General features: G+C 47.3%; 1 protein-coding gene across 1 annotated transcript; it reads right to left on the bottom strand.

The window, feature by feature from the left end:
- Positions 1-275: 275 nt before the first annotated feature.
- Positions 276-10,207, bottom strand: LOC119099368 (vesicle-associated membrane protein-associated protein B-like). Its single transcript, XM_037222503.1, has 6 exons — positions 10,143-10,207; positions 8,741-8,896; positions 7,699-7,805; positions 3,855-3,950; positions 3,359-3,451; positions 276-1,065 (listed from the first exon to the last, which is right to left on the bottom strand). Exons 1-6 carry the CDS (start codon positions 10,198-10,200, stop codon positions 910-912), a joined length of 666 nt encoding a protein of 221 aa, XP_037078398.1. The 5' UTR covers positions 10,201-10,207; the 3' UTR covers positions 276-909.
- Between the last annotated feature and the right edge of the window lie 7,770 nt (positions 10,208-17,977).

Below are 17,977 nucleotides of genomic sequence, written 5' to 3'. Positions count from 1 at the left end.
TTACACAACCCTGCCAATGGCAATTCCAACCAATGTGCAGGGTTCCCAAACGGCTACTGAAGCCTAGCAGTCTGGAAGAGCCATAGAGGAAGGGAGGCGCCCGTATAGAGAGGGCGGAAAGGAGGAAACTGAGACCGAGCAGGGAAGGAAAGCTGAAATCGTGCGCCGCTGCATGCTGGCTGAGACACCAACGCACCCTACATAAATTTCGTATCAGAAAGGGAGAAATGAAAACAAAAATAAGGGTTATTAGTAACATAAAGATCCAAGACGCGTAACCCACGACTAGCGCAATATTTCCACACAGCCAAACAACCGGCGATTTCACGACAGCTCGGGGCGCCACAGTAACAGAGCGCCCCTCCTCCGTCGGGCGCCGTAGAAAAGACAACAACCCACCGCTCCCTCGCCCGCTAACCCAGGAGCAACCTCTCGGCGCAGACTGGACAATCGCTGGCTGGCCAATGGCAGGCGGTGGGACGACACGCCGCAGCTCGCTGCACTGTTCAGAGTGACACCGGCACTCCCACACCAACACCCCATGCCAGGCCTTGGCGCCTCCATCCCTGACGCGCATGCGTGCACAACCTCTCGCATACGGCCACACCAGAACGGCAAGCCATTCGCCACTACCTTGGTTCGGGCAGAGGGGGTCGGAGGAGCCGTCGGCAACGATCGCCCCCAGATTCACGGGCCATTTCAATCGCGGCAGGGGCCGAAACCGGGGACAGATAAGAAATTCCGTGATGCGTGCGGGCGGACGAGGGGAGGGGTCGTACGCGGTCCGACTCCACACCGACGGACAAGCGCAGGCACACGCCTCTGATTTGGTACGGGAGAGCTGCTGCTGCTGCTGCTGCTGGCGGTGGTGCTGCTCTGCCAGCGGCGGCGGCGGCGGATCGGACCGGTCTACATGACAAGTTTGCCTACGATGACGCCGATGACTAGCGCCACGGCGGCCATCACATAGTACATGGTGGTGTCGGCGGGCGCGGCGTCGGCAGCGGCGCTGCCCGGCGCGCTGGCCGCACTCGACAGCTGGCGCCGCAATCGAATGCCTTCCTCCTGCAACGGCCAAGGGTGCGTCAGTCAGCGGGGGCCGCCGGACGCGACGGCAGTCACACACCGCAGCCTGCCGCTGTCGCTGACCGCCTCACACGCGGCCACACACTCGACACGGCCAGAGCGGGGCCAGCTACAACTGACGGCGGCAAAACAGAACTCGAGAGGACTGTTGGAACCCTCCAACTCAGCAGGGCCAGTGTGACACTGCCCAGAGGCAAGGGGTGGAGCTGCGCTCACCCGGACTAGTGGTCTAGTCCGGCGGAGCGGCACACGATCAACAGGGCAGGTAGTACCCAGTGAGGTAGGACCGGTGGGCCAACAGTGACAGGGTCAGCGGGACCGGGATTACCCAGTGAGGCAGGACCGGTGTTAGATCCGGCGGGACCGACGGCATTTGGAAATGATTGTTTTAAGGCTTGTATCTGATTCTCGGCTTGTACATTCAATATCTGAATTGACAAGCCTACCATAATGCAGCAAAAGACTATCATAAGACTAAGGACGCAAAATGGCCACGTAGTCAACACGCCCAAAAGCAATAAATACTATCATCATATCAGACTAAATTGACATCGTTCCTGTGGACTCCACGTTTTCCCATCCACTCTCCTAACTTGACTACATCATGTTCTTATCCCATGTTTACACACAATGGCCTTGCATTTTGCCTGTTCGTGACGCCATTGGCGTTCGCGACCACACACCACTGGTGAGCTGGTGTATACTCCCCCTTCTCCCCCCCCCCCCCCTCCCTCTCCCAGGCTATCCCAGAACCCGCTCAGCCAATTTGAATTATTCCAACATGAATTAAAAACAGGTCAAAATCATGGAATTTGAGGTGCTTTTTACAACCATTGCACGGCACGAAAATTTACTAGCTTTGCATTAGGGTTCAGTGAGGCTACAGCTGACCGATCGGCCACATAAGTGTGCTGCCGTCGCTCGACTTACACACTGGCGGAGTGCATCAAACACGGACTTCGCCAATACCTTCATGATCGATAAACGACGCACTCATGCGAAAAGCAGCATCAAAATCGCCGCGTGGATCGCAGTCGGCTTGAGCTATTAAAGAGTGCGGTTAAATTTAGAAACGCATCCGATCTGGTCAGCGAAACCACACACATCTTTTACACGGTTGGGCCCAGGCAAATCCACGGCCAGCGCTAGAGTGCCAATGACCTGCCGCTGATATCGCAGATTCTTTTACCAACACGATCCTGCGATGTGTCTTCATGATTCGTGTTGTCACTTCTACGCCTCTGCCGCAGTGACGTAATGGTGGCACCACACTACGCAAACACAAACGAAGTAAACTTACAATGTGAACCGATGCTCTGGGAGGGATCGGGCTTGTTAACCCCGTCTCCAACAATTTCTTAAATTACTGAGCATGACGTGCGAACAATGCACTTGAATTTTCAACAGCAGTCGCCCAGACGGGTGCAGCTCATCTCAGCAACTCGGGCAGCTCCTTAAGATTAGCATTGTAGCTTAACGGTCAGCCGCGGAAGAGGCGCCGTATGGGCGCAGGTTCGACATCCGGCATCAAACCCGACCGCGCACGCTTGTGGAATGGTGCGAAAAAGTAGCCCACCCGCCTCTCGCCATCTCCCAGAAGCCACTTAAGAAAGATGACGACCACATACACCGACGCATACAAAGAAAGATGGTTTTGCCATTATTCAGCTTGAAGAATGGCACAACAAATGATCAATTATCTTTGTCTTCGACAATTTTACGACCTTTTATTCAATTAAGGAATAAAGGGATACACCACCGGCGGCGGCATTGGGCCTAGTGCAGCACAGCACATATCTCACATACCCTGTCATCGCACCATGATCGAGCCGTCTCAAGCGGCGAATACGGCTGTTGCCAATGATCAGGCGATGTCAAAGTGACGCCTGACGATCCCACGCGGACAAACTCACCTGTGTAGTCTGCACAAGCATATTTCAGTGCAAAGTGTGAAGAAATAATTATTTGACAGAAACCTCGGCAACATTCTAGTCTACATACCTGCCTTCAGTACAAAAATCAACATCTGATCCTGATGGCAGCACAATGAAGCACTCATTGTGAGTTTTCAGAAGGACTGCCCACGACCGTTAAGTCAAGAAATGTCACTTCCCAACCGCGAGGTTGATCCTTATTGCCTGGCTGGGCCGTCTGGCCGCAACACAAATGCAGAGATGTGTCACGAACATTCCGTAAAACAGAGCAAACAACTGAGGGCGTCGCGGAAAGCATCGCGGAGTCGGCGGTGGAGTCGGCCGTCCCGAGCACTCACCCTGAGCTGTAGATTTTCGCCGCGGGCACTGCTCAGGTCCTCCCGCAGCTTGCGCAGCTCCTCCGTCGCCATCTTCATGTCCTTCGGCTCCGGCTGCCGGTCAGCGCGAGCCGCCGTCAAGCCATGGCCCCGGTGCCGACGGCAGCGACGACGACGGCACTCATCGCGCCTCGCGCAAGCGGCACAACGCTCGACGCTCGCAGCCTGCGCCGAGGAGTGGTGCGCAGCACACGGCGGGTGGGAAGCTGTTACTTACGATTACGATGCCACATACGGCACGGAACACCCCGCAGGTTACTGTGACGACCCAGACGTCGTCGAGCGCTCCTGTACGTCACTATCGGTTATTAAACATATTCCAGCACCATGTCGTTGCACATTCGCTGGGAAAATGCACACAAAACTTTCCAGCCGCCGTGACCAGGGGCCGACAGGTTGTGCCGAGGCACAGGCCGCGGCCGCGCGTCACACCGGGGCGACGTGACCCCGCACGCACCCTGTTGACCAGATCCTCCTGTGCATCCGCCGGCAGCTCGAACACGCAGCGCATCTTGTTCGAGGTCATGATCTGCTCCGGACTGGCAGTCTTCCACTGAAACCAGCCGCACCGAATTCGGTCAGTCCAACCTCTGCACAATACCGCTCCTCTATGGGTTGATAACACCGCTTTGCACTCATCCCAGAGGACTAGCATAACCATTTAAACCTGTCAGCGAACAGAGGGGCCCCATCTCCGATAGGCAAAATAAAGAACAGACGGCGAAGAGCCCCTTCACTGCAGTACATCTGCCTACGCACTGAGGGATACATTTCATAAGCTCTTCACATTGCTCTTTATATTTGCCCAAACACAGTAATTCAAGCAATTAGTTTCACGCCAATCGGGCAATGCTTCTGGGCCACGTAAACCGGTCCAGCAATGAGCTTTCATGGCCCACGTGAATTGCGTTAGCTTCCAGCATTGATTTCAAACCATTTCTGGTACTATCGGCTCAAGCTGGTTAATGTCAAAAATGTAACGCGAACATAATCATAAATACAATGGCAGTGTTGGAATTCCAAAATATTTCGTGGTAGCGGAGTACAAATTTTCTACAGTGAGAGATAACAGTACAATGGGTAGCACTCAACAAAAGCGTCACTTTTCGTACGCAGCAATTCATGCAAAACCACTTTAAAGGAAAGAAAACATAAGCATTAAACATGGCACACTGGAAACAACACGATCGCATACCCTGTGCGATGAAACACATGTTCATATACATTGGTTTGCAATTTATGAAAGGCTCTGTGTATACACTCTCCAAAACGGAGGGTAATTACGCATCGGGCTGATACACTCTCCAAAATGGAGGGTGGCTACACACCCGGCTTATACACCCTCCAAAATGGAGGGTGGGTACCATACCCACAGCCAGACAAAAATGGTACACAAAAAAATGCAAATGAACATGCCACGGACGGCCACCTACTCATGCTCCACCATGATCACACTACTACCACACACACGGTCGCACTACTCACGCTCCACCAGCAAACTGGTCTTAAAAGCAGCTAAACATACATGTCCTCCACCTTCCCACTACCGACCAACACACGAGGCCCTGCACGTCCCATCCGAAAAATAGAGACAGGCAACACTCTTAAGCCATTTACCGACCCAGCGCAAGTACAATGCCTGGACAGACCCGTGTAGGCCGGCAAAGGGATCAGTCAGTCACTCCGCTGATTCCCGCGGATAATGCAAGGTATTCATGGATTTTGATGCGCTTTAATCGCTACTGTTGTGAAATGATCATTTAGGTTGCAATTAATAATGTTTTTGTCCTAATAAACCCTTCTCCATAATTTGCCGAGCCAAAGTTATGGGCTCATGCTACTCTGGTGTCCTGGTGCTTTTGCCGGAGTGAGATGGCTGTCTCCGAAGTTTTTTTGGCTATCTATACAACGTTTTTCGACTTAAAAGGTTTTCGCAGAGCCTGAATTACCAGCTTTAATTTCACACCCTTAAGTGACAAATTCAACTTGATTTAAATCCACAACTGACATAACATTTTTGTACTCCAGATACCAGGAAGTGACCCAAAATCCAACCACATGGCGGTTTCTGGATAAGTGCAAATAAGTCCTTCATAATCATGATGTCCATCTCTATACATCCCTCCACATGTTTACGAACCTGTTCAGGCATGAGCGTGAGCAGAAATATTTAGCTCTTGACAAATCAGTCACGAGGAGGTGACTCATTAAAAACAATCGGGGAGTTTTACTATGTCACACCTCCAACCTGAGCTGGGAGGCGGGCGCGAGCCGCTGAATAGTTGAAATGTTTCCGACGCCGAATTGCGACTGATTCTGTTATTTGTATTGCTATGACACAGCGGTGGAGCGTGGGTAGGCGGCCGTCTGTAGGTAGCGGTTATAGCTCGGGTTTTCCTGAACGTTGTTGCAACTGCACTTGGCAATTAATGCGGCTCCTCGTCAATGGTAGGTTAAGCCATGTTCAAGTTTGAGTTGGTCTGCGTAGGGCATAGGAAGTGAGAGCTTTGCTAATCTAAAGACCTGTGTGATTCTGGTACTTCGTTTCTCATTTCCCAGTATTGTTCAAAGGCGATTCCATTGAACATTCACATGCTTTATTTTTCACATTTTTGATACATGGTTTATCACATACCTAGAAAGCGACACAGGCTGCTTCCTATTGGGCATCTTAGTCTGGTGGGTACACAATTTGTGCTCTTGCAGATATCAATACATGGCTTCTGATGGAAGCAGCAAAGTCTCAAGCCGTCGCACCTTCTGGTTTTATTTTTCCTGACACCAAAGAGGTAAAATGAGTTTTTCCAAAGGCTGTTTTTGTTGCATCATGATGGAGTAACAAAATATTTAATTAGACCTAGTCACAATCCTGAAGTAGGAAACCTCCTGGTATACATTATACCAGGAAATGTCAAGTTTTCCAACACTGTACAATAAAGTTGTTGAGCTGGGCCCAAATACATAAATACATCTAGCTCAAGAGGCGAACCGAGGCCAGCATATCGATGCTCGTTTATTGTTTGCAGTCGATGTACCGTTGTCCTTTTCGGTAGAATTCAGCCAATACCCGCCATATCATACCGAACAAATGGGTCCATCTGTTCATGAACTGAACATCTGGAACATCTGTTCCTGTTACACAGGAAATAACCAAGCACTCGTCCCCCTCCCCAACCCTTGCTTTCAGCATGTCAATCATGCTCGGCACGGTGAGGTGTCCGAGCTACGGCGATACCTGAACAGTTCAGGCTTTCCTGCACACATACCAGGGCAGCAGATCTAACCCAGAAACACATGGGTGGTCGCCCCCGGATCACATCCTCGCCCATCGGGCTTCAGACGTCACCGTAGTTATTATGATAAGAAGACGGCCACCGGCATTGTGACAGCTACACGCGCCCAATCAGTTTTACATACTCTGCATTGCAGCCGCGTACAACTATCTCAGGGAGCAAAATGCCTGAAAAAAGCATTTTGGCTGTTTTGTTCACTGCCATCCTTCCGGCTTGCACCCGATCTAAGTTCCCACAGAGGAAAAGCGAACAAATAACTTCTCTCCACATCACAAATCACTTCTCCGTATCCGCACATCACGTCAACATCGCAAGACCAAGCCAACCAACCAACAGGCACAGAGTTCTAGGGCCTTCCCAGTCTCTAGCAAAAAAGGTGCACATTAGCTCTAAATGCAGACCATCTAATCATTCCCTCCCATGAGTTTGGCACCAATCTGCCTGCAGGAACATCTCACTGGTCTGCCAGAATCTCAAAATCACAGATTGGTTCCTTTTATGCAATGCAGGAAGGTAAAAGCCTGAAGATCATGACAACATTTCCTCCTCAGAGTGTGTAATAGGTGTTTGCAGAAGCTCCAATGACAGGAATGCTGTAAGCCTTCTTGCCTTCATCCAGCAATGACATAAATCAAGGGGTCATATGTCTGAACCATGCAAATGAAATAAATTGCAATCTAAATGCATGCCAGAAACATGGGTATCACAGCACCTACCTCAACAGATCCACCTTGATGACATAAATGTTCAAACATTGCCTGAGGTACCTCATGAAGGTACATTATGGGTTGTGCCAAAATTAGTTTCACCAGTACCTCCAATATTATGGGCAAACACATGTCCAACTCACCTTTGGATAACTGTGACATCATGGGGTTTCAGTGACATGACTTACTGACACATGATCAAAACACAAATGTTCTTTTTCCAGTGAAAACAGTGGCATATGCTAGGAATCTCTGTGAGTGCTGAAGCCCATAAGACTGCAATGATCCCCAACTAACATACCAGGGTCTCCAACTCCACCTCCTCTCCCTCAGGCAGGAACATCGTCTGTACCATGAACTTGTGTTTGTTTTTCTCCGCAGGATCGTAATCGAATGGCTGAAGCATTACTGCAAAACAGAAAATGGCAGTAGCATTTGAATGATGGAACAAGGGAACATGATCACAATGCAATGTAATACCATCACGTGGCCACCTCAGCCAGGTTCAGCACCATGTCCAGTGCCATTTAAACAACAGGACAGAAAAATATAATCACAACACAACACAACACAACACCATGGCACAGTCACCTCAGGCTGGTTGAGCACCATTCCATAACAGCTGGCTCATGATGACTGCATAATGACAAAATAGCTCACCTCTCTCTATAAAAAGTAGACACCCCTTTGCATCTGTCATGAGGCCCCAATCTTATCTCCTACATGCAAACATCTGCACCTGGTGTGGATTTTGAAGCTGATTGGTGCTTACATGCATGCAAAAGTTTCTCTGGATAATCAAACAACAAACACTCAGTCAACTGAGCCCTAATTTTACAGTTCAGTTACAGCAGTTCCACACAGTGTTCTAATATTGTGATATTCATGACTTAATTCTAAGCACCCTAAAGCCTTTCACACTAAATTGATTGGATAATTGGGTTGCATCTGAAATAGGTTATGGGCTTGATTACAGGGGTGCAACTGTAGCACAGGCCCTGTTCAAAATGTCATCCTTAGTTGTCAATAAACTGCTATTAAAACACAAATAAAAATGCAGCTCCAACAATTTGGTCCCCAAATTATTGTAAGAAACACATTGTGCCTAAACAAGTTATAAATAATAAAAAATAATCCATTTTACACCCAAAAAATTTTGGACACAGTGAAACAGATGAATAGTTTAAAATAGCTGTCCACACTGGAGAAACATAAATCTGTGGCATCATGGCATGTGATTTTCCCTCATAGTATATTCAATGATAATCTGGGTTGAGCGCCCAAAACAAAACATATTGTACAAGCTAGCACTCAGAATGCAAAAGGGTCAATACCACTCATACCTGCAATGTTGACTGTGGCTCCTGGCTCCACTATACCCTGGTTTGGTCGCACACAATATCTCTTTGGTGCAGTGGTCTTGATCTTGAAAGTGATCTTCTTGTCTGATGTATTGGTAAGGGTCAAGCTACTGCTAGACACTTCATCTTTAAATGGGCCTGAAAAGTCATTTGCTGTTAAATTCTCTATACAACACTTTGACAGAAAAACTATACTCAACATCCAAGGGCCTATTGTTACATCCACATATGCCATGCATGACAAAATATCAGCTGATATTTTTGAAATGGTCAAATAGTGTACCTGTGCAACACATATGAACATAGCAAAATGACAAGTCAGCAAACTCAAATGTGTCTGCCAGACAAAGACATCAGTTCCAATCATGGGAAATCTTTAAAGGACAGAACACAAAAAGCAAATCAACAAGCTTTGATCACATCTGATGGCTGAGCTAACAAAGTGTTGTTCAGAAACCCTTAAAGACGATAATGAATATCACAAATTGGTTGCAACAATAATGTCCATTTCATTGGTCTCTTAAAATTATTCCTGCCATTGCAACTGCCCTCAGCTTCTCTGGAAAGCTGTACATGAATATATTCACAAATATGAATTCAAAATGAGTCAAGGGTCTGTCTGCACATGACAAACATTCCTTTTTGCTCCTGTGGGTTAATGTGGAGCCATTCCATCATGCATGCTTTCGATGTTCCAAATGGCAATAAACCATGCTACCAATAGTGCTCATTATTTGATCTTCAATTAAGTTGCAAAACAACCATGCTAACAATATTTCCTAGTTACTTGAGATTAAAGCAGTAATTAAGTAAAGAAAAACTTTTGAAGTATGCCTTTCTCCAACTTTTCTCTGACCAAACTACATTCTTTAAACCTGCCTCTAAAGCTGCACAATTATGTCAAAGTAAGTAGATGTTACTATGGGCACTGCATGACCTATGGCAGTTGATGCGCCCTACAACCCCAAATCATCATCATCATCAAGTAATGTTACTGAATCAATGGTAATTTTGATCTTACTGATAGGCATGCTAGAGATCTTCCTGGTATCAAATGATACTCAAGTGTCTTTCCAACCACTTTTACAGTAAGAGCTTGGATCTCATTTCTGCTGCAAAGATCTCGACCATTTGCACATTATGTTCTTACAATCGGACATTTCATAAATGTATGCCATCCCAATATGCAAAGCCTGCTGGAAGACATTGCTCATTATCTCTCAATCAAAACACTTCAGCAACATAGCTAGCAAAGCACCCTTTAAAATAATCTCAAGTGATATTTTTTACCGTCAAATATGGACACAAAACCATGATATAGTTGAACTTGTGCCCATCCCCAACTGCAGCACACCTATCGGCGAAACTGGCGCACAAGCATTACCTTTGAATCGCAACTCCTGCGAAGGCTCGATGACTAAGAAGTTATCCGACGTCGACATGTTGGTACACTATCGCTAGAAAACAACTTATAACCAAAGAAAACACTGATGCACAACAAATTTTCGATCGCGCTCCACGTCCCACTCCACCCCCTACCACAAACAAGCGAACTGTACTGAACGTAACTGCGCATGCGTTGTCAGTTGTACCAGAGAAAAATGCTTTTTTTTCGTTATTCAAGAGAACTTAAAATAGCTTTATGAAACAACGACAAAAATTATGCGCAAAGTTTCAATGTTTATTTAACGGCCTAAAGTATACTGAGTGGTACTGGTTACCCAGCGTTGCAGTGCAAAATGACAATAAATTTGACGATGTTCAAAATTTCGAGTTGTCCTCACTGCTTATCGTCATAGGGTGACAAGGGTTGAGAAAGGCTGCTTGAAGATAAAAGACGCGAATCCGGAAAACGTTCCTTACCACAGGTGTCAATTTGTAATATTTTGGGTGGGTCATTTGCTCCCTCCCCTCCCCCATCCACCCACTCCATGTCAAAGTTGGCCTCCCAACTGTGAGTTTGCCCCACCCCCAACTTTCTTGAGCCTTGAGCCCAAGTATAAGAACGAGTGCCGCACATTAAAAACAGGAGCTCAAAATTATCATAATTTCAATGACGGCTGTTCGTGAGTATTTCATTTTTCAATGGAAAAGAAACTGAAACCTGTGATGTCATGTTTGGTTAAGTGCAACTGACTGATGTGCACACTTTTGGAGCTCCGCTTTTGCATGGCGTTACGATGTTTTGTTGACTCTGGTTTAGTGTTGTGGCATTGTTCGAGTGTTTTGTCACTATTCAGCAATGTTTCCATGCGTTACATATTGCAGCATGCTGCGTTATTCTGCCTCGACGTCTTATCGAAGAACGGGACAAACCGGTTGAATATCAGCCCCCAAAACGTGACAAAGCCGTCTAAGTGCCGAACGAGGGTGCCGAGAGTCCAGGGCCATGCGATTGTGTCGAAGATGGGATCTTTCTCTCGTACATTGCACAGTGGGTGCGGTCGGCGATGGCCATGGACCATCACATATTTAACTAGATGCACGAGGACAGCCAGACATCTCGTGCGTCAAGTTCGTCAGTTGTTGAGACTTCTCTCGCTAACCCAGATTGTATACGCACTAGCGCTCCAGTTGCCCAGTGAAACTGAATCATCACTGGACGTGGTTGTCAGCCAAACCCCCCGAACGTAAACAACACACGGGTATCGTGCCCAGCCCCTGCAATGGCCCACTTGGCCACTTCTACACTGAACATAGAACGCGAGGAAAAAAACAGAGAAACAACATGCACATCCATGGTCGAACGAGCACTGATGTGCTTCTACAGGACCTGGCTGGGGCCGACTGGAGCGCTGCCCTAATGCCTTTTCATCAGATGAACAGTGGGGGGGGGGGGGGGGGGGGGGGGGGGCGTTCCTGACCATTGCGAAGCCGCTGCTTGACAAACTTTCCGCGTAGCGAGAAATATGGATTCACAGCCAGCCAGCTGGTTCTGTATCGGCCGCGATTAAGGACCTTATGGCATAATGACGCCTCACACCACCCTGGGTCTGTTTAGTTCTTTTGTTGGCAACTATGCATATTATCAGCCGCAGTTTTGCATGGTGGCCATGGAAGTGGCAAAAATCACTTTGTAAGACTGATGGTTAGATCTGGCCACATCAGGCAGCTTCAAACAAATCTCGCTCATTCTCATACAAAACTTAAGCTAAAGGAGAAGCTGGTGTGCAAGAAGCCTACGACGCATTTCACATCGCATGTTCTGATATATCTACCCAGCACAGACTTCGTAGGAGTCATTTTCCTGAGACAGCAATATTGAGCATTTCAGACAGCACATTCGGACCATAAATGTCGGCTAGGTGGCGTTGATGTGACAAGTTAAGGTATTAAAGGCCGTGTCTGCCACCTACTGCAGGAAGCACTGGGATCCCTCAAAAAGTTACGCCTATGACTAATGGATTACCTTCAACAGCATTTACAATAAACAAAAGGTTATAACTCGGGCGGCGGCGTTCACCCCGATGCCTACAGTGTGTGCCAGAGGTGCCGTTTTCTGGAAGTTGATGTGCAGTGGTAAATCCAAACTCCAGAGATTGACAAGCCGCCTGTCCAAGAGGTGTGAAAAATCAGGTTGTTTAAAAACGCTTAACTTCAAAATGAAAAAAATAACTAACATCCGTCCCATTAGCTTAGTTGGTGGGAGCGCCTGCCCTCCGGTCCAACCACCCGCAGCGCGTTGGTTCGAGTCGTTTTCGGCGCTCGCTACTTGCCCTTGACAGACATGGTTCTCGGTCAGTGGCAGTGGCCATGCTAAAGAACACGTGACGTCAGAGGGCAGGACGAACCGTGCCGAGATTTGAGGCGGGTCAAAATGTCGCCTCCAAAATCTGCTGTTGACTCGGAATGACTCGATCGGGTGGTAGGGGTTAGGGCTCACACATCTGACACCGCTTAGCGTTAGCTCCGATTCCAGACATCCATCAATTGAAGAGTTTCACGTTAAATCTTCATAAATAACTACTACCTAGACCCAATAAACACAGTCGGTAACCGCGTCGCTGTATTCACTCACCCGACTCAAATGAAAATAATGAAAATGGTCGGGGGTAAGTGATATGTATCGCAGGCTTTCGTGACCACGTCAATAATTCATGCTTCACGCCGATGTCTGCTAAGTTCGGCTATCATTAAGCTCGAGGACGGCAGCTTAGTCGGATGATGAGTGGAAACGAGCCATAACTAGGTAAGTAATGAGTATCACAGGCGCCCCGTGAAGAGATCTGCATGGGTGCCCCCTAAGCTCAACGGCGGAAACTAGGCCGGATCAGATGGTGAGTGGTAACAAATCGTGACTAGGTTAGTTATGTGTCTCACAAGCTGTCGTGATGGCCAGACATCGATGTCCGCTCAACTTGATTATCATTAAGCTCGACGACTGCAACGTGCTCGACAATCAAAGCTACAGTCTGCACTTACCGCTGCGTGCTACTGGTCCGCACTGGTTGGTTTAAGCTCACAGTAGGCTCCTATTGTCCCTGATCACCGGCAGGTCATCCCATGTTCCATTATTCGATATCTCATGTTTCAACAGAGATAGTTCTTTCCGATGATTTTTACCGCAATCTTCATCAAACCCGTTGTGCGCCACGATCGCTCAGTTGGTAGTGCGGCTGCTCTCCGATCCTCCCACCCTAGGGAAGGAGGGTGGGCTCGAGTTGCTTTAAATGCCTAGCTATTTGGCCTTGACAGACATGGCCTGTGGCCAGTGTCAGCGGGCGCGCGAATGGTCGGTTGACGTCATATTGCAGGACAGACCGGGCCGAGCATTGCGGCTCGTACAATTTTCGCCACCAATTTATGCTGGTGATCTGGAGCTGCGTGATCGGATGGTGGGGTGTCAGGGCTTACACAGCAAGCACTGGTCAGCGTGAATTTCGATCCCAGAAATCCCTCCGCTCAAAAGGATTTAATTAAGATTAAAAGGGATTTATTGGGCTTCGGCTCGCTTCATCCCCCTCCCCCACACAATGCCGTCACACACCGTTTTTCCATGAAATGTACCGTAGAATTTCACTCAGTAAGCGTTACAAGATCTGGGTAGCGACTGAGGTTACATCGCGCTCCGGTGGGGGGTGGGGAAAATTATTCCGCTCCTACTGGAGATTTACCAGTACAATTTTGGAACGGTAAAGCATAGCTGCATCAGGCTTGGTTTAACTGTCAGCTATTGAATAGCCGATCTTTTCATACGCAAATAAATATATTTTGCAAGGTCGCTGGATTATAGCAGATCAAAGTCAGGTCATTGCTGTCAGCGAAGGCGATTCTTAGGGAATCGTTCGTGATGACGTGACGATGAAGTGGCGGACATACGGCAATCGCCTACAAATTTGTCAACACGCTCTCGGATGGGAGCTCAAATTCCCTCCAAAAGTTCCCTCCAAAGGTTCTTCCAGAATAATTTATGAACGGCGGGTTGCAGCCGCGCCGAGCTTTGCATAGCCGGAGAGAATTGAATAGCGGATCTTTTGATTGAAAATAAAATTTGTTGTACCAGGTATGGTTGCTGACCTATGGCAGTTCAAAGTCAGGCCTTAGCTGCCATCGAAGGGCTTTTCTAGGGAATCGTTGTATGTGATGCAACAACGGAGCGTTAGACGAAGTCACGTCTATCTGAGATAGTTTCTTAGGCAATAAACGAATTGAATTTACAATTAAAATCAATTTCACTGACCTAGGGTCAGGCATAAAGATCAGTCCGAGGTAAAACTAACTTGCTTTTCTGTTCAAGAGCTTAGCTTCATGGGACAGTTTCTGGTACTCATTTCGAGTTTATCAATGACAGGGAGCGCATCAAACATGTTCCATGGATTTTTTAAAGATCAGAGTAGGTCACTGAATTAAAATAACCCAGGCCAACATTTCGTTCTAGGAACACATCACGTAGCGTAATCCCTGGCGCTTATTCGAATACCTTGGCAAAAGAGTAGCAATCTTGTAGTTATTTGGTCACCTTTACCTCATTAGGGTCAAACAAGGTCACTGATCTCATTAACCTGTTGCTTAGAACAGGTATCTAGCTTCACGCCGCCTGCATGAGTAGGTCGGGGGGTACTTGAGACACCAATTTGGAGTTTGATTTTGTTTGACCGTATTTGACCCCAAAGTCATGCCCTAGGAACCTCACATTCTGACTCTAGTGAGTTCACGCACAAGCCAACCACCCTGTGAATTTGGTGTATCTAGCCATTGTAGTTTTTTTAGGATCTAAGCGGGTCAAATTGATTCCCCCTATCGACCGAAGTGCATTCAAACGTCCACCCGGGCGCGAGTTAACTTAACATGGTCGCGACTCTGAGATTGCTTATCAGATAATCACGCAAATGTTGTTGCTTGTAGTTAATGAGCACTGATATGGTTTATAAGGCAAGTACAAAATTGTAATAGTAAATACGATTAAGTCCATTGGCCAAGGGTCATCCAGCCGACGCGCCCCTAAGCACATAAAACGGACGAACAGATATTATAAAGGTCAGATGAAGGTAAGAGGAAAACCGCTTTATTACTGGACAGCTATCATGGATGTCGGGGAAAGTCTCGGACCTAGAAAGTTTGTTCTTTAGCGACACCGTGTTCACGGCTGAGTTTTCTATGATTCTGCTGAGCGTCGCCATAAAGCTGTCGACGTGTTCAACCACCTCGTGAAATTATGCAGCGGCCTATGAGCATAACTTTACCGAGGAGTGTGTATGAAATCTTGCGTCATTGACTTATGCTCAGGCCATAGGCATCCAATGTTGAGGCAAGTCCTAAAAGCATCGCGAGCCATATTTTGAAACGAATTAGCCTGGCGGGACTGATCTTGCGGTCAATCGTCCTGCTTTGTATTTACCTGGTATGCGATGCCTAGTATGCATGGTACTTGACTAGCACGCGTCCTGCCTGGTATCCGATGCCAGTAACGAGGAGGGTCGTGTGGAACCGGCGGCCGAGGTTCGCTGCCGTGCGACTTTGTTACACTGCTAGATCAACCACCCAGAAATGCAGCATAATAATTGAAAAAGAAGACAAACGATCCATTTCAGTGGCGAAATCATTTCAGTTAAGAATATTCCGTGTACTTGTATGGGTGCTACGGCGCTAAGAGCACACCAATGTCAGCCCCGGCTATGAAAGCCTCAGGGCGTATTCCGTCACCTAAAGTCAGCCATCGCTATTACGTCAGGTGAGTCGTACGCATCAGATAACCCCTGGCACCAATTTTCGCTGATTCTGAGCCCTGACCTTGCCAGTCGTGTTGCGCTGGGTGGCATGGGTGGTAGACCACGTTAGCTGGGTCTTCAGAAGGTGGCGGCAAACCAAACGTCCATTCCATGTGGAGGTTCGTTTTTACGTGAAAGTATAATAACCAGGGCATTATTTTTGTATGGGACCCTGTATTGGACAGGACAACTTCATGCGACTATGTATCAGTGCACATGGATTCTGGTTCTGCTATTACGTCATCGTTAACTGGTGCCAAAAAATATCATGCGTCGAACACTGTAACCATCAGTGTTGCCGGACATGCTCTACTGCATCACAACAGCTGAGAACAGCGTTCCTTGGAAGTACATTAGGCTCGTGATGCGTGTTTGCTGAAACGAGCAGGTACCACTCATAAGTTGAAGACAGTTTTCTTACATGCTGCGTGGAATAGTGGTTATGCTGTGTTTTTAATTACTTGAAATGCTCGTGTTTTGTCGATTAAATTTTAGCGTGTGATAGCCACAGATAGTATTGACTCTGAATTCTTGTGAATACGCCAGAAATTAATTGAAAATTACTGAAGTGCATAATAGCGAAGCATAAGCATATTTTCTTTTCAGCATGCAAAAGGAAGATGCAACTGCACCCCTGCTACCACACAAAACCGGTTTGGCTACAGCAAGCTGATGGCTGTTTCCGTATGGGACTGCTGTGGAAACGCACATGACCTTTAAAAACAACATATGTATATATATATATATATATATATATATATATATATATATATATATATATATATATATATATATATATATATATATATATGTCTGTATGTGTGTGTGTGTGTGTGTGTGTGTGTGTGTGTGTGTGTGTGTGTGTGTGTGTGTGTGTGTGTGTGTGTGTGTGTGTGTGTGTGTGTGTGTGTGTGTGTGTGTGTGTGTGTGTGTGTGTGTGTGTGTGTGTGTGTGTGTGTGTGTGTGTGTGTGTGTGTGTGTGTGTGTGTGTGTGTGTGAGTGTGTGTGTGAGTGTGAGTGTGAGTGTGAGTGTGAGTGTGAGTGTGAGTGTGAGTGTGTGTGTGTGTGTGTGTGTGTGTGTGTGTGTGTGTGTGTGTGTGTGTGTGTGTGTGTGTGTGTGTGTGGTGTGTGTGTGTGTGTGTGTGTGTGTGTGCGTGTGTGCGTGTGTGTGTGTGTGTTTGCGTATAGTGGACAACCAGAGCACAAGTGGACGAGATCCGAGGAGCTTTTCGTAGCTGTTCCCTTTAGGTGACATTGACGAAGCCGCCCTCCCCCCCCGCCATCATTTTGAGACACCGATCCATATTGGGTAGCATCAGACCGCGACGACGCCTGTGCGAATTTTATGGCCGTTTGAGCCAAGGTCACCTAGCTAAAGCCGTGGGACCTGGTTTTGATGGTCCATAACTAGTTGTCGAATGATCCATGTGATAAAACCTATCTGTTGGCGACAATACCATTATGCAGCACACTTCTGACAGTTTGAAATGTTTCGTGTTTAAATTTTGAGCCTGGTAATCTTTTCAGAAATGGCCTACCCTGATATGCATCATATAGGAGCAGTGTTTTTACTTAAGCCCAATAGATGATGGGCTTACATGTCGACTGAAACTATAAAAGCATGAACGCTCCTCATAGATGCTCTTTTGAAAGGCCATGCTGGTGGCGCTCATGACGGTACTTGCGCATATATCCGGACTGGGTGGATAAATCAAGGTGCGGAAATCGACATCCGCTCGCATGGATGATTCTGAGTAAAGCATGTAGACAGCGTTCCCCTTTGCTAAGAATTTCTTCGATGACATGATTGATCAGTTATATGTGCGAAACGATTTGAACACACATATTTCTACTGTCTTGTGCTCTACGCGCCCTGGCCCAAGTTTTTTATCATGCTGGAACGTGCATGTGGAGCAAAAATATAACGTAAACATAACCATATAATAGGCTAGAAAACTTTGTGCCGCTAGTTGTACTAGAATATAAAACCAAGGCAACATGCAGCCACAAT

Source organism: Pollicipes pollicipes, unplaced genomic scaffold (assembly GCF_011947565.3).
Source record: "Pollicipes pollicipes isolate AB1234 unplaced genomic scaffold, Ppol_2.1 Scaffold_4740;HRSCAF=5597_pilon_pilon_pilon, whole genome shotgun sequence".
Taxonomy (NCBI): Eukaryota; Metazoa; Arthropoda; class Thecostraca; order Pollicipedomorpha; family Pollicipedidae; genus Pollicipes; species Pollicipes pollicipes.
This window is presented reverse-complemented; position numbering and strand designations above follow the sequence as displayed.

Coding starts and splice junctions, on each gene's coding strand:
- LOC119099368 (XM_037222503.1), bottom strand. CDS start 10,200: ATGTCGACGTCGGATAACTTCTTAGTCATCGAGCCTTCGCAGGAGTTG. Junction 3,951..7,698: donor AGGTGGAGTTGGAGACCCTG/GTATGTTAGTTG, acceptor GGCTGGTTTCAG/TGGAAGACTGCCAGTCCGGA. Junction 3,452..3,854: donor AGGAGGATCTGGTCAACAGG/GTGCGTGCGGGG, acceptor GCTGACCGGCAG/CCGGAGCCGAAGGACATGAA.